Source organism: Aulonocara sp. 'chitande type north' Nkhata Bay, linkage group LG5 (genome assembly GCF_057382095.1).
Source record: "Aulonocara sp. 'chitande type north' Nkhata Bay isolate Kocher_YH1m ecotype deep benthic linkage group LG5, A_spYH_male_GT1.1, whole genome shotgun sequence".
Lineage (NCBI taxonomy): Eukaryota > Metazoa > Chordata > Actinopteri > Cichliformes > Cichlidae > Aulonocara > Aulonocara sp. 'chitande type north' Nkhata Bay.
The window spans coordinates 11,432,978-11,448,235 of record NC_141348.1 but is presented as its reverse complement, the minus strand read 5'-3'; the positions used below and the strand labels follow the sequence as shown (position 1 = coordinate 11,448,235).

The window sequence follows — 15,258 nt, the reverse complement described above, 5'->3', positions numbered from 1 at the left end:
TTTTTTTTAATCAACAAAACTGTTTTTTAAATATCTTGCTGCATTTTGTATAAGTTCATACTCAAGTTTAAAACAACAACTACACTAAAGCTATTCTGTTATACCTGTATGCAAAAAAAAATATTTCATAGTTCAGCAACACTGATCAATCTAATAAACTTAAACCTACACCATCCTCCCTATTCTGGTATTTTAAAGAGTGCTTAGCGTAAATATTAAGCAACCTAAATAACAGGGTTCCAACTCCCAGCAACAACAAAAATAAATAAATAAAAAATAGGGAACCACCCCTCACGCTCCACCTCATGATGCTTAATCGACGTAATCAACCTTAATTTGATGCAGTGTGAAAAAAAATGCACAGAAATCAATTATTTTTCAAGAAATATTAAATAGATTCAACATCTTTCTTCAACAAAATTGCAGACTGCACAGATGGTACCTTCCCAAAGGAAAAAGTACTATAGCTTACTAGGGTATATATTAGACTTAATAGTCACTATATACAGTAATTGACTTCTATTCATTTTACATCAAATTAAAACTTTGGGTGTCAGATAATTATTTATTAAAAGCTAGACATTTTAAATGAGAATAAGAAAGAAAAGTATGTCTTTGTGCCCCCTTTTCCCTGTTAATGCCCTATCGGCCCCCCTGGCTAAACTTTGCTAGATCCGCCCCTGCACAGTTACCAGCCGTCAGCTACGTAGAAAAAGATCCTGGTGTAGAAAGTAATATTAAATACATTCTAACAACAGCTGATCAAGCTTAAACGTGCTGCTGTTGTTCAGCCGCTGGTTTCCTCTTTCTGGTGCAAAGTGGGCCAAAAGCAAACTAGAGACACGGACTCGCGACAGAAAAGCCGATCAGCTGATCGTTAAGCAGTTTCATGATCGAAGTAGCAGCAGGAGAGGCAGTCGTTTGTTAAGCTTAACGCAGGAATGCTTTACAAACATTCAGAGATGGACTTACACACTTGCTTTACTTCTCTCGGGATAACTTTGTCAGACATGAAATGCCGGGTTGCTAGCGAAGCTCCACATGCTATCCAGACCACCGACAGGTCCCGTATGCCACAGCCGCTCTATCACGTGATGCATACTGCTCCGACGTGCTAACGTTCTGAGGTGAGTTACGGCGTGTTGCAAGTTTTGTGAGGTGCTTTCGTGATATTTAATGGATCGGATTACATTTTTTATTTTTCTCCGATATCCGATCCAGTAATTTAGGTCAGTATCGGACCGATACCGATACGTAATATCGGATCGGTCCATCTCTAGAATGGACGATTGATTGATTGTGTTTAGTTTTCTCTAGATTTGCTTTGATGTTGGAGCTTGAACAAGGACGTGCAAGTAAATGCTTCACAGACCTATAGTATTATTGGTATTTTGAGTGTTGTTGTTGTTTTTTTTTTTTAGATCTGTAAACCTGTTAGTGAAGCAGAAAACAACAGAGAGGGATTCCCGGTGTATTCAAAGCTTTTCATCTCTTATTTTGCCTTTGGAACCCAAACTGAAGCTTTATGCAGTTTAACGACTGTTTAGTGCTCTGTTTTATAGTTTACAGTCAGCTCATGAAGATAAATCAGTCTGTTGTTCCAGTGTCTTGGTCACAGGATTGTTACATTGTGATGCTTTAGTTGTGCGATTTCTGCCTGGGCTGCAGACACAACCTGAACTCTTTAATCACTTCAGTGACTGCTGCTCGACCACGTTCGGTGGTAAACTAACATTTCAGCTGCTCTCTGAAAGATGAGCCGTGCAGCATCTCAGTCGCTCAAACACAACAATCCACCACAGCTGTAACTGACAGACATTTCGTGACATGTGACCTCAGTTTTCAGATGAAGGAGGCGCGCTCGTCTCCGAAACGCCGTCCGGAGGGCCGCCTGTCTCGCACGTCCAGCACAGAGAAGGACCCGGCCGGAGAGTCCGAGAGCAAGAAGGAGTCTGACGAGAACAAGGAGAACTGGCGTCTGGATGAATACTTGAGCGACCAGGACAGCTGGAACGAGTCTGTGATCTCCGGTATGTGTGCCGACAGCCGACTTGTGGTATGATGTTTGCTTTACTGTTATCGCCCACGTTCTGTACAGAGCCCAAATCTGGGCACCCTGTCAGTGGATAATGAAGCTGCATAATCTGTGGTGATGTTTGTTTATACTCGCAGCCTGACGGGGAGATTTACATGGATGATGAATGGCATACTTGCTGGTGTTAAGTTTCAGAGCCTGTCAACATCTGCTCTGGTGGCCTAATTCTTAGCTGTTCATTTGGGTCAGTGGTGCTCGGACTCCTGCCGTTAGCATGTCTGCGACTCTGGGGGAAAAAATGTTAAAAGGGTGAACTGTGGAGCTCACTGGAGACTTAAATAGCACTGCCACAAAGGTTTACTCTTACCCAGAAAGGGTTAGTCGCAGAGATCGTGATGCTAATGTGTGGTGAAGGAGATGCTAACAGGATGAAAGCAGGAAAAAAAACAATGAATCAAAGGGAGTCACAGCTCAGATTTAAGAATGGTAGCAGTGCATCTTTGCACAAATCAGATATTTTTGGATACTATGAATGCCTTTAATGGCCTCTTTTGTCAAGCAGAAACATGTGGTGTTAAAACTTAGAGCCCAAAAACGGCAGTTCTTTCAGTGGACGAGCGAGGCTCGGTAATAATTTGAATATTTTTGATGCCTAAAGTTGGGTTTAGTTGACACTCCTCCGCATCAAAAGGAGCCAGTTGAGGCCCAGGATGCCTTCTGGGCATCTTGGCTGGCTTGGGAACATCTTGGTGTCCCGTCAGAAGTGTTGGAGGAGGTGGTCAGGGGAGAGGGGAGGTCCGCTGCCCTTGCGACCTGGAATGGCAGAAAATATGCGGATGCTGGGATGGGGATTTGCTTTTACCAATGATTCCAGACACAAACTCTGCCTCATGAATGTTTGTGTCAGGAAGGGCATCCACCACAAAATCTGTGCCAAATCAAACATGTGGATCCATCTGCTGTGGTGACCTCAGCCAAGTTCTAACATTAGTCTAAGTAATTGGCAGGTATCCGTGTTTGTGCACAGCAGGCATGTCACAGTTGATACTTTCATCTTTTATATGCAGTCTGTGTTCTTTTAAATTGAACATAAACTCAAAATATTTAAAACATGAAAGGTTTGATGGAGACGAGCACTCAGTCAAGGTGTGACATCTGATCTGCTCAGTCCGATCAGTTTTCCTGGTAAAGACAAAAATACCAGCTAATTTCCCAGGAAACAACTACAGCACTGGGCATCTGTGAAGGGAGGGAATTTTATGGAAATACTTCAACATGCTTCAGTCTGCAAGAGACGTGCAAGCCTGGGTGAAGATTTTCTGTATTTTTTTAATCAAGCCAACTCAGCAAACATGAAATCAAAGCTTCACACTGGCTTAAAAAAACCCGTTAATACCCCGGAGCAGACCCGAACTTAATCCTGAGTTTGTGGAAGGTGTTTTATGTAAGAGAACGAGGGTTCAGACCTGTCCACTCAGACTCGGGCTCTAATCAAATGTGTAGCTGTTACGAGGAATGTGTGAAAGTTCACAGGCTAATTCTTAGATGATTAGAATCAGTTTAGCAGGTTAAGCTGGAAAACTATGTGCAGCAGCTAGAAAGCCACTGTACAGCCACTGTACAGCCACTGACGTTAACTTGTGTTCGACGACGACAGGGACCCTCCCACGCAGAATGAAGAAGGAGCTGCTGGCTGTGAAGCTTCGGAACAGGCCCAGCAAGCAGGAGCTGGAGGACCGCAACATCTTCCCCGTCCGCAGCGATCAGGAGCGGCAAGAAATCCGCCAACAGATAGAGATGAAGCTGGCCAAGTGAGTCGCTGTGTGTGGAGCCAGACCAGCATCCCACCCCTGTCTGACCCCCACCCCCTCATCGTGCTCTGTCTCATGTATGTCCGTTTCATCTCTCATCATCGCTGTTGACTGCACTTTGCCTGCTTGTCTATTTCCCATATGTAAATAATAATTATAATGATTATAATAATATGAATGATAGATGTCCTTGAATGCAACACAGAGGCTTTTAATGCACATTCAGTTTGTGCCCTCAAACTGAGATGTGTAAATCTCTGCACAGTGTAAACCGGTAACAAGTACAGCAGAACATTGTTTTTACACACAACACTTTAATCACATCCGATGCGGTAAATGAGACAGAAACCATTTACAGACAAGCAGATGCACTTCCTATGACTGTGCACAGAAAGTTCACCAAGAGGGCAGATGGCCGTCAATGAAAGGAGGGAATGGAGCTAAAATATTTATTTATACCTGCTCCAAAACAAAAAGCAAACATCAACTTGGTTTTTGCAAATATTTCATTGAATGCAATATTTCCATTTATCAGAGTTGAAGTAAACAACATTAATGTTACATTGCTGTTATCACATAATTACTAGAATCCTGCTAATATATGCTCGATTGTTTGAAACAGAAACGTGTATAAAAGAAGCATCAGGCTGAGGTGGCTGTTGTCAGGCAGATCCTGCTAGAAGTTCTCTGCTCACAAATACTGTAACTACCTGTGTCAAAACTGAGCCTTTTCTATATGGAGCTTAATGAAAAGTTCCAGACATCCCAGGAATGTTAATTTTGTGGGTTACAGTTCAGCTCCTTGTGAAACTTTCCAGGAAAGGTCGTTTTCCCTCTTATTTCTGAAATACACCGGGTATCTCTGACGTAGCTTCACTCTGTCCTTTACACGTTTTCCCATCACAGCCAGAGAATTTTAAAAGCAGGACATATAATCCAGAAGGAGACTTTTATTATGAAAATCATCCCATGTGTGTTTATCAGAGCATGTCAGTGAAACGTTCACTGAGATTCGCTGCTGCCGGTGAGAACAGTTGGTGACAGTGAGCCTAGATTGTGTTTAAAAGATGGATTTAGCCACTGTGATGTCACCCTTTATATATTTATTTATTCATTCATTCAAATTTCATTCAAATGTAGCCCTTTGGCTGCTGCCATGTTGTTTTTTTCTGGCCCAGAAATAACCGTATTTGTGCAAGAGGTTGGAGTGCTGAGTTATCAGCTTGATTAGCATTTTTCAACCCCAGTATTTGCTGCTGGAACCAGGCAGTGACCGAACACACTACAAGTCAACCTAACGCTTTTATTTTCAGGTGTCTACAGCAGGGGTCTAATCTAATCTAGTACTAAACTTTCACGTCATGTTTTAGTGATTACCAGTTTTCTTGAATATTTTTTTTTATTATGCAAAATATAAAACATCTCTCCCCTTTAAACACCCCTAAGAAGCCATCATCGTCATACAAGCGCCATCACTCTTAATAAACCTAAAAATTAAAAATAGGCCATGATACTTGATTGAACATGACGTCGAATGTGTTTGTTGCCACTTGTCTCCTAAAACAATGAATCTGAGCTAAATGGCAGTGGGATCTAGAATTTTATGAGTCCTTTCCCAAAATTCCTGCACCTCCCTACATGTGCCTTCTCCTCATTTTATACATCTGTGATGATCTTGGATCACTTTGACATAGATCACGTCAAGTGTACCAGCCATCCACATCATACAGATACAGTCGCCTAAAGAAATGGTGTAATGCCTCCATAACCATGCTCACAACAGCTACGTTCACACTGCAGGTCTTAATGCTCAATCCCGATTTTTTTTTTTGATCAAATACGATTTTTTTTTTTGTCTGCTCGTTCACTCTACAAATAAAATGTGACAGCAAACGCGCTCTAGTGTGAACCCTCAAAGCGGCCAGCATGCGCAAAAGAAGACGTCACACACAACGCGCTCTGTTTAGACTCAGAGCAAACAGTATTGTTTGACTGATGGGCCTTAATATAAAGACTTGTTTCGGACTTTACGTTTCCCAATTTTGCTTTAAGTTATAAAGTTAATTTGTTATTTACATATGGCCTAATAATGATCCTTATTGCTGTTTTAGAGGAGCGGTGCTTCAAAGGATAGTTGCAGATTTCTGTCAGAATCTGCAGATTATACAGTACAAATAAAATGTTCACATTCCTCCAACGTTGTCTTCCCAACAGTTTCACTGGATGGCCAACAAGTGTTCACGATGTCTTCTCCGGCGCTGATAATTGGTGTCTGTCTTGTGTCAGTGACGTAAAAGACGGAGACAGCAGTCGCTTTCTAAAACATCAGATATGTATCGGATTCAGTACCACATACGAAAGTGACCCAGATCGGATTTGAAAATATGGGATTTGTGCTGTTCACACTGTCAAACCATGATCAGATATGGGTCGCATAGAGTCAAAAAAGTTGGATTTGATGCGCTTTCGCCTGCAGTGTGAACGTAGCCTAAGTTGCTCTGTTGCGTGTAGTTCCATGTAAATAGTGCAGTCGAGTCCTACCTTTATAAAGCTCATTCATTTTTGTTGTAATGCACACCTGTGTGAATTTTACGCAGTGGAAATGTATTATGTATTATGCAGGTTTGAAAAAAGAAGAAGACACCTTTCAATGAGTGTATATGTGAGCAGGCAGAATGAATGCTAGGTTATTTGAGAGTGTCTGTGCTAACGTGGGTTTTGGTTCTTATAGCGCTTTTCTAATGAGTATTGAGCACCAAGTGATTTTTGCTACAAGCCTCATTCACCCAGTTATAGACCCGCATTCATACAAGCAGTTTTTTCCTATACCTAAGCAAACACTAACTGGTGGATGCATCGGGGTTCAGTAGAAATCGATCGACCAACCTTCTCCTTGATAGGACTTCCTCCTGACCCAGAGCCACCCCAGCTGTTTTCCACATCAGCTGTGTGTAGATTGTAAACATAGCGATTGTTGTTGCTCACCTTTGCTTGGATGTGCTTTTCTGGAATGTGGAACAGGATTTTCTGAAAGGCAGAGCAGAAAGGCCACGCAGATCATAATAGTATTTGTCATCTTATGTAAAAGGCAATAGGCTGTTACTACGGTGACTTTAATAGGATTATAGTGACTATAAAATTAGATTTTCTTTTGTGTGTGTGAATAACACAGCGACAGGGTGTTCTGGTATGCTTCTGCAGCGTCAGAATTGAGAAGGAAAGTTCATATTTCTCCGAGTCCCCAAAATAAATGAGTTCTTTGGAACACTTTCATACCACGGTGAGATCAAGTGTGGGCGTTGGACAGTAACACAGGCTCTCTCCACAGTGAGCGACTCCGACTTTGAGGACTCACACAGAGTCGATGCTGATTTTAGAGCTGTTTGCACTTTTCTCTCAGAGGACTATTAACACATTGAGTTGTTTTTCATACCTTTGTTGATACGGGCAGCTGTGATAATAGCCTGTTAGCAAAGTGTTCACACCTCACTTGTGCTTCCGAGGCTGCTAAGTGCTGTAATTCGACGTTGACCCGCTTTCAGCGAGCTGAAATAGAAGCTATTGTTCTCAGAGAGTGACAAACAAGTGCAAGTTTCTAATTAGCTTCTCCAAATGCATCGCTACGGCTCTCAGCTCTGAAGACTGAATTACAGTAAACGTGTTTTCTCAGCTGAACAGCTTCAAATCATGTTGCAGTGCAGAATGCTGTGACATTTTCTTCAGTGATAGCTTATTATATGTGCATATGAAAGCCTCTAAATAATGCAATAGTTAATAAAGCACCTGCGTTATACTGTAATGCTGTTTGCTTTTGTTGAACAGGCTCCTTTAAGAGCAGTCTACTGCTGTAATCAGTCAGTTTGTAGTAACCGTGGGTCGGACCACTGCGTGTGATGTGCAATATGCATTGTGATGATGATGATGATGAAGATGATGATGCAGAGGATCCTGCCGCTTTACAGGTCCTCTCAGCTCTATGGAGAGTTTTAGCTTCTTTGAGCTTTTTGTTTTGATTTTATTCATATTTCTCAGCAGAACAAAGAAACTGCTGAAAGGAGGCTTTAATTGTACTTCAGATAAATGCCTCTGCTGTTCTGTGTTTGCTGTGTTTCATAACGAAGTTGTTGTATGTTCCTCTATGAGATGATCGGGAATCTTTGTGGTTGCAGTTTCGCTTGATTTGTAATGCTACAATCCAACAAATTTCTCTTAAAAGCACTTGTTTACTTTACTGAATGTAACACTGTGCTGTTATAGACTGACTATAAGGGCTGCTCAGTTCCCATGCCACATTCTTGGCTTTCTATGAGAAAGACTAAGACTAAATCACTGGAGGTTCATCTGTGGAGGATATGAGAGACACTGTGGTGATTCTCACTGTGGAGTCTGCCCGTGAACCAAACCACAGACAATAAATGGGAAGTTAAGCGGCGGATACACTTTAGACTCTAGTGTGTCTAAAGTGTTGTTGGAACTATTTTTTACCAGAGTCAGGTGGTTTCTGTCATTGGGTCTTTCATGTTCACACAGACGTTTTTTTTTAATCTTAGGTTAGATAAGATCACCATTGATTAAAATGTTGAATAAGCAATAAAATGTTGTTTGTCATACATGAGGGGCATTTCAAGTCTTATACAATAAAGATGCTTTCTAAATATGAATACTTCATACTTTAAACCAGTGTTTCCCAACTGGTGTGCCGCGGCCCACAGGTGTGCCGTGAGAAATGATCAGTTATCTGGTTCCACCTGATTAGTACTCGAGCGATCGGCTTGAGTAACGCGCAGAACAATTACATACCTGCTCTAATTGATTGGGTTGCAAACTGCCAGTTTAACAGAAGTCCTGGAGAAAATTCGGACCCAGATGAAGGCCCTAGCATGAGTAGTGGTCAGAAGAAAGCAAAAGAGGTATAACTGGGGACAAACGAGCCTGGTGTGCGGGAACATGCCGTGTGACTTTTCTAATGTGAAATATGTGCAGTGGCTCTAAAAGGTTGGGAAACACGGGTGTAAAGTATGATCTGGATGTGTTGCATTATATCCTATTGTATAATAATATGTGTTTAGGGGCTTAAAGGTGGTCTGTTGGATTGACGTCTGGTGACTGTGGAGGGTATTTGAGTACAGAGAACTCGCTGTCGTGTCAGGAGATGGCTGCACTGTGGTGCTAAAGGGATGGATGGCAACAATACTGTGTGAGCGTAATGTGGAGAAGATTTCCTCTACGCCATTACGCCATCACCAACCATGAACCATTGATACAGGAAAGGTTGGATCCATCCTGCCATGTTGTTTGTGCCAAGTTCTGACCCTGCCGTCTGAATGTTTCTCTAGAAATGGTCATTAGACTAACAGTCAAGAGGCTTTGGCAACTGAAACATCACATGGAGTCAGTGAACTCCCTTGATGTCCTGGATGTAATTTCCTTCCGTATCCAAACACATCACAGGTCAGAGCAGTTAATGAGAGAGATGAAGAGTCTGAGCTGAGAGAGAGGTGCTTTCCATTCCCGTCTCCCCACACTGAGACGGGAAACAAGGCGCTGAGTGTTTGATGAAGCCTAATTAATTTACAGCTAAGCCTTTTGTTCCCCGCTTTGTAACTTTGTAACTGTGAGAGATGAGTAAAGCAGGGAGACATTCAGACAGGCTACATAATGCTTCTCATGAGCTCCTTTGAACCAGGCATCATGCTTTTTAATGTGCCTTTTTCCTGCGCTTTCACCAGAGGCATTTCACAGCTGCGTGCTAGTCTGGATAGGCACCGTTCCTATGCCTGCATGCAGTATACGCGAAATTATCACAAATCCAAACTAGTTCCAAGCACGCCTCCTTCCATGTGCACAGACACATTTCAGCAAGTAACTGCAAAATAGAAGAAAAAAAAAGGCTTCGTGGGTTTTTTCCCTAAACTTACTTATCTTTATTCTGCAGGGGGCAGTGCAGTGAGACCCAGCTTGACCCCAAGCAACACTTGTATAAAGTCAACTCCTGATCACTCTTGCATAATGAAAACAGAAAGCGATCAATTGTGTGTCATAAGTGCACAGTGTAACAGTGGGGCTCTGGGTATGAACAGTGTGTGCACTGTGTTAGGTAAGGACAGAGGTCAGCTGCTCTGTTGTGAGCCAAGGTTCCTGCTGATAAAACCCAGTTCACTGTGTGCTACATTACTGCAGCGATTAGTTTTGTGACTGCAGCTCTATACAGTATATAAGCCTCCACATACACCAAAGGTACTAATTATGTTTCTGAAACAAGCAGCAACCTGTGGCCAAGTTCAGTTCATCCAAAAGTGAGTCGGTTCCATAGACTGTCCTGTTAAAATGCTTCTCTTTATCGTAGGAATAATTTCTCCTTTTACATTTTATTGTAACTAACCTGTTGTACTTGTATTAGGACTTAAGTTACACACGACTGTGGAGTGGGGAAATTTATGCCGGAGTGGTGTCTGAAACCCCAAACTGTGACCCACATCTGAACCCTCGAAGTGTAACTACACCTCAGTCGACGCCGCACGCGTCTGCTGTGATTCGCCTGTTCAGCGCCCTCGATACTTTTTCACCACCTTTTTTAAATTTATCAGTATAACAATCATCCTCTCAGCATAAGGAATAATAATCGATAAAATGTCAATATGAGCACCTTGAGGCAACTGTTGTTGTGATTTGTGATGTAAATAAAGTTGAATTGAATTGAAAGGAATCACAAATGTAACAGTCGGAATAGATGTGAGGGAATGTACGAAAGACCGGGGAAAAACCTCCCAGCATTTTATTAATTTCTGTCATGGCTGGCATAGCTATAAACACTCAGAGCGGCCACATACTAATTAACACATAATTAACCGGCAGTGCCTTAAATGACATCAGCCACTTTTTTATTAATCCTTTATTTATCCAGGTAAAAAATCTCATTGAGATTAAAAATCTCATTTCCAAGAGAGACCTGGCACTTGTGTAGGTTACATCAGCAGGATCTACAAAGCTTCCCTGCAGAAGTCCAAGTCAGGCCTTAATAGAAGCATACCCAAGATAGCTGAAACCCTCATCTAGCTCAGCTAGTTCTGGCTGAGCAAAACTAACAAGTTGATGACCATGAAAATAAAATTGCACCTTTAATTTGCAATGTGCAAAAACCAGTGGGTGACGTCACAATTGGCTACATCAATCTTTTATATACAGTTTATGATTCAAATGAGACATTGAGCCAAAAGCAGGCATAGTAAAGTACATCGTGTCATTTTAAACAAAGAGCCAGCTGGGTGTAAAGCCTTCTTTTTCAGATGTGCAAAAGTTATCTGCGGGTAAAAATCTGCAGTTGAATTATACTGACATGAAGATCAGAGAGCTGGCTGTGACCTCAAAACAGATCATCCATGAAAAAAAGAGTCAAAGCGCAGGAAGTGCACGCATCGAGAAGAAAGGGGAAGCCACTGGTGTACTTGAAAAATAAATAGAGCACAAGACGATGACAGAAAAATCCTTTGAGCTGTGAAGACGGACACCAAAACGGCGACTTCGCTGCCAGTCTGTAGAGCTGTTATGGTATGTGTCACAGTTCACAGGTTTTAGAAGACTTAAGCAGCAAAATTTCAGAAAATATCAAAAGATGTACAGCTCGAGGTCGAGCAGAGAGAGTCCAACTCACAAAGTGGAATTTGCCGAATATTAGAGGAAAGCTTTATGTGGGTGCCGCCATCCAGACTCCATAAAATTTACATGTTATTTTGCTGCTTTTGGGACTAGCTGAGCCTAACGGCAGCATTCAGAGACGTACTCATGTGTTGTGTCTGCTTATGTACTGAGGATTTCTCTGATCTCAGTGGCTGACCTCTGATTTACAGACAGACAGACAGTGATTTAACACATACCAATGCAACCTCAGCTTTTATCAGTGACAAACCTGGAAGGTCTTACACAACTGCAGTAACAAACAGCCAATAAAGGCAGCTGCTTTATGGTAAAAAGAGAAGCACTTTCCCCAAAGGTGATACTGCTTGCTTAAGCAGTGTCATACTCATGGTCGAGTGCGCTCTGCTTGCCCGTCTGCCTGCAGAGAGCTCTGTTGGCCGATGGAGGCAGTGTAGAAAGTGTTCCAGCCAGTCTGTGGGCCACGCTCAGTTGTGCTGTTGTTCTGTCATCCAGCCTCACAGGAGAGCGAAGTTATAACATTCAACTAGCTAAAGTGAGACTTGGGTGTTAAAAACAGTGGAAGCACTGTCTGCACCCTGGCTGAAATGTCCCTTTATGTATTGATTGAGGTAATCTTCAATTCCAGATGGACTGTAACAAGTGTCCCATCCAAGCCATTAAGTGCCTGCAGTTTTGCTGTGTTTGCAGGCTTTCTCACAGGTGCTGCCTCGCTCAGCTCTGACCCAGACTGGCTGGTCAACAAGACTCATCTACATGAACTGAGTCAGGGCTGCGGACAGCTGAGGCGTGCCATTGTTTAGATTAACAGAACCGTATGTTTGTCTGCGAGCGTCTCCGTCCCGCTGACCACGGGCTTCTGGCACAGGACGTGATGAGTCTCTCCCTCCCAACAGCGGTAAACAAACGCTGATTCGGCCTCTCCCGTGCCTGCTCTTGAAACACCCATCCTGCACCGGTGATTTTGTCCGCGATGAGTGAATCACACTTAATGTGTCGCATTGAGTGAGTCGTGCTGAATCAAACAGAGCTGTGTTTGTGGAGGTGGCTGAGCACTGCGTGTCCTGGTTAAAGCTGTGAAGGGCCTTGGGAGGCACAGCTGTTTGTGCAACATCAGGAACAGAACAGCCTTCGTTAGGGACAGAGAACAATCAGTTGTTCTCACCTTGAGTCATCTGCAGAGCAGCAGCACACATGACAGACAGCTGCACGTTGCCCTGAGCTGATCCAGTCAACATTTTAAAGTGGCTTTGTCCCGAATTTAAATGTGATTTTTAGATATTTTTTTCAAATTGTTTTTATAAAGTAGGTTTTGCTTGTGTAAAAAGGGACGTATCCTAGAAGTCAACACTGCATTTTCAGAAATGCAATACAGTACGGATGTAAGGAGTAAGGAGGTGCTGCAGAACTGCACTACACATTTTGACAGGTTTGAGAAGCAAACATTATTCAGCAATGCATAGATGAAGCCGAGGTGATAGCAATGTGCTAAGCTGTTTGCAGAGAGAATTTAATGGTTTCATCAGTATTTACAACAGAGACAGAAGTTTGAATTATCTGCAATCCTGCAGTTTTGGCATGTTTGTGGTCTATATACTAGAGGCTCAGCCAGGACGGCAATATAGCCTTAAAACTACGTCACGATATTTCATGGAAACTTGTGATAACAGTATTTCACACGATATTAAAAATAAATCTGGAACATTTTATCATGACTGCAGTGTGCAAGCAGCAGCATTTAATAGTGCTAACAGTGAAAAATGAAACAACATAAAAGATCTTTTGATTCAACTTTTCAGTCAGCTGCATGTGACAGACTACCTGATGAACGTGACTCTTTAGAAACAAGGTTCCAGCAGCATCGTTGTAGTGTAATAGCAGGGACACAGCATTGTATCCAGTGACACTGCAAAGGTAGGACATTAGTAAAAAAAGTAGCCTAGTTAGTGTTTTCCCTGGAAATAGTTTTATTGTAACCACAGTAAAGTAACCATGAAATTCTTTTTACCTGGAACGTTGAGTCTTGGATCGAACTTTCTAACCAGTCGATTGCAGCCCTGCTTTTCTGCGGTTACGTATAGGCCACACACTATATGTCCTGATATATGACGTGAAAATGGCGAGTGCTCCAGCGAGGTTCTGTTGAGTAATTTGATTACATTTGGATCACAAATCAGTACCTCCTTATTCCTTCACAGCCTGGTTGTTCTCAACAGTTTGCTCTTTGAGGCCTGACCTCTTGTACTTAAACCACCTTCACACTGTTGAAGTTTTTCCCTTTTTAGATCCTAATGCTTCAGTCACATGAGGGACAACAGCGATTGAAGACTGTGAAGTTTTGCAACAGTGTGCAGTTAACTTGCAGTCATGTTCCCTCGGTTGCTTCAGAGATGTTGATCAGTAGATTCAGATCAGATTCAGAGTCCAGACAAAACATCTTCAATTTAAACCTCGTAAATTCAGAAATTCCTCCTCAAATAGTGACGGAGTTTAACTGCAAAATGACTTAGGCACTCGCCAGCTTTGCTTTAATATAGGAATATATCCAGAATGCAGTCAGTTAGCAACCAGCTGAGTTGAGACCCCAGCTGCAAACAGTTGCAGACCAGTTGCACTTATTGGCGCAGACAGACTCAGATTGACTGCGATTTGTTGGCAGGCTGTGTTTACAAATGAAACTGCAAGTATTTGCAAACCTTCGCCACTCTGTCTGACAGTGACTGCCTTCAGATTGTAATTGTTTGGAGACGGGTTCCTTCTCGCCACATGAACTGTGCAATCTGTTTGTGATCAAAAGTGGTCACCCAGAAGTTGGAGTTGAAGGCAGCTACTTGCTGTCAGTTATTAAATGCAATCACCAGGCAACCATTGAGGTTTTTTGCTTTCTTTTTTCATAGCTGTTCTATTTTTACTCTGGTGTGATAGAACCATAAATTGCCATTGGAGGCAGACACACTGCTCTAAGACTTGTTTGGGTTTGTGTTGTTGTTGTTGTGTGTGCTAGGAAATGTAAATGCATGATGTAGCTATAGCATTCATATCATGACACTTTGTTTATCACTTAAAGATTTCCACCCTAGTGAAGAAATTCAGAGCACTTTGGCAAAACCAGACTAATTCCTCATGCCAGATTCTTTAGGAAACACTGTTCACACTGTTATTGGGAAATATTCAGGTTGGATTAATGTGTCTAGATATCAGAAACCTATCTGTAGCCATTGCTGTGTTAACAATATACTTTTCATACTTTTAGCATTTGTCCACACACTGCTCTTCTCTGTGTCGCCCTCCTTAGGTTTTACTTGCAGCACTTTGGATTCTCCTGCTCTGATTGTGACGCCATTGCTGAATTTTTCTTGGCAACCGATGCAAAAGATGCACAAATCTGATTTGAGTAGCACGAGCATCAGGGCTGAAATGCAGTTTAATCTAACTGGAGTCACATTAAACCACCTCAAAATGTTTTTGTTTTTATAACTAAAAATTTTATAGCTGCTTTGTAAATATATACATTGGCAAATGTTGTAAGATTAAACAAATAGCAGGCTGCAGAACTTATGTCAGTAATCTAGCTTGGTGTTTGAATGTTTCCTACCAACATGCAAGTCATTACTGATATATTGTTTTCATACCAGCTTTGTAAACAGGCAGAGTGTAAAGCAGATCCAAGCAGTAGAAGTGGTGCAACTTTGAGTCACCTATCTGTGGGAGAAAACGGATAGACCCGGGGATTCCCGAAATAGTTCCTCCCACTTCACA

General features: G+C 42.1%; 1 protein-coding gene across 3 annotated transcripts in view; it reads left to right on the top strand.

Annotated features, from left to right (window-relative positions):
* phactr3b (phosphatase and actin regulator 3b) overlaps positions 1–15,258 on the top strand; it is a 60,243-nt gene that overhangs the window by 31,224 nt on the left and 13,761 nt on the right. For all 3 annotated transcript variants that reach the window (XM_086291297.1, XM_086291298.1, XM_086291299.1), the window contains exons 7-8: positions 1,840–2,030; positions 3,693–3,846. In XM_086291297.1, the coding sequence (XP_086147423.1) occupies positions 1,840–2,030; positions 3,693–3,846 (345 nt within the window). The remainder of the gene's footprint in view (positions 1–1,839; positions 2,031–3,692; positions 3,847–15,258) is intronic.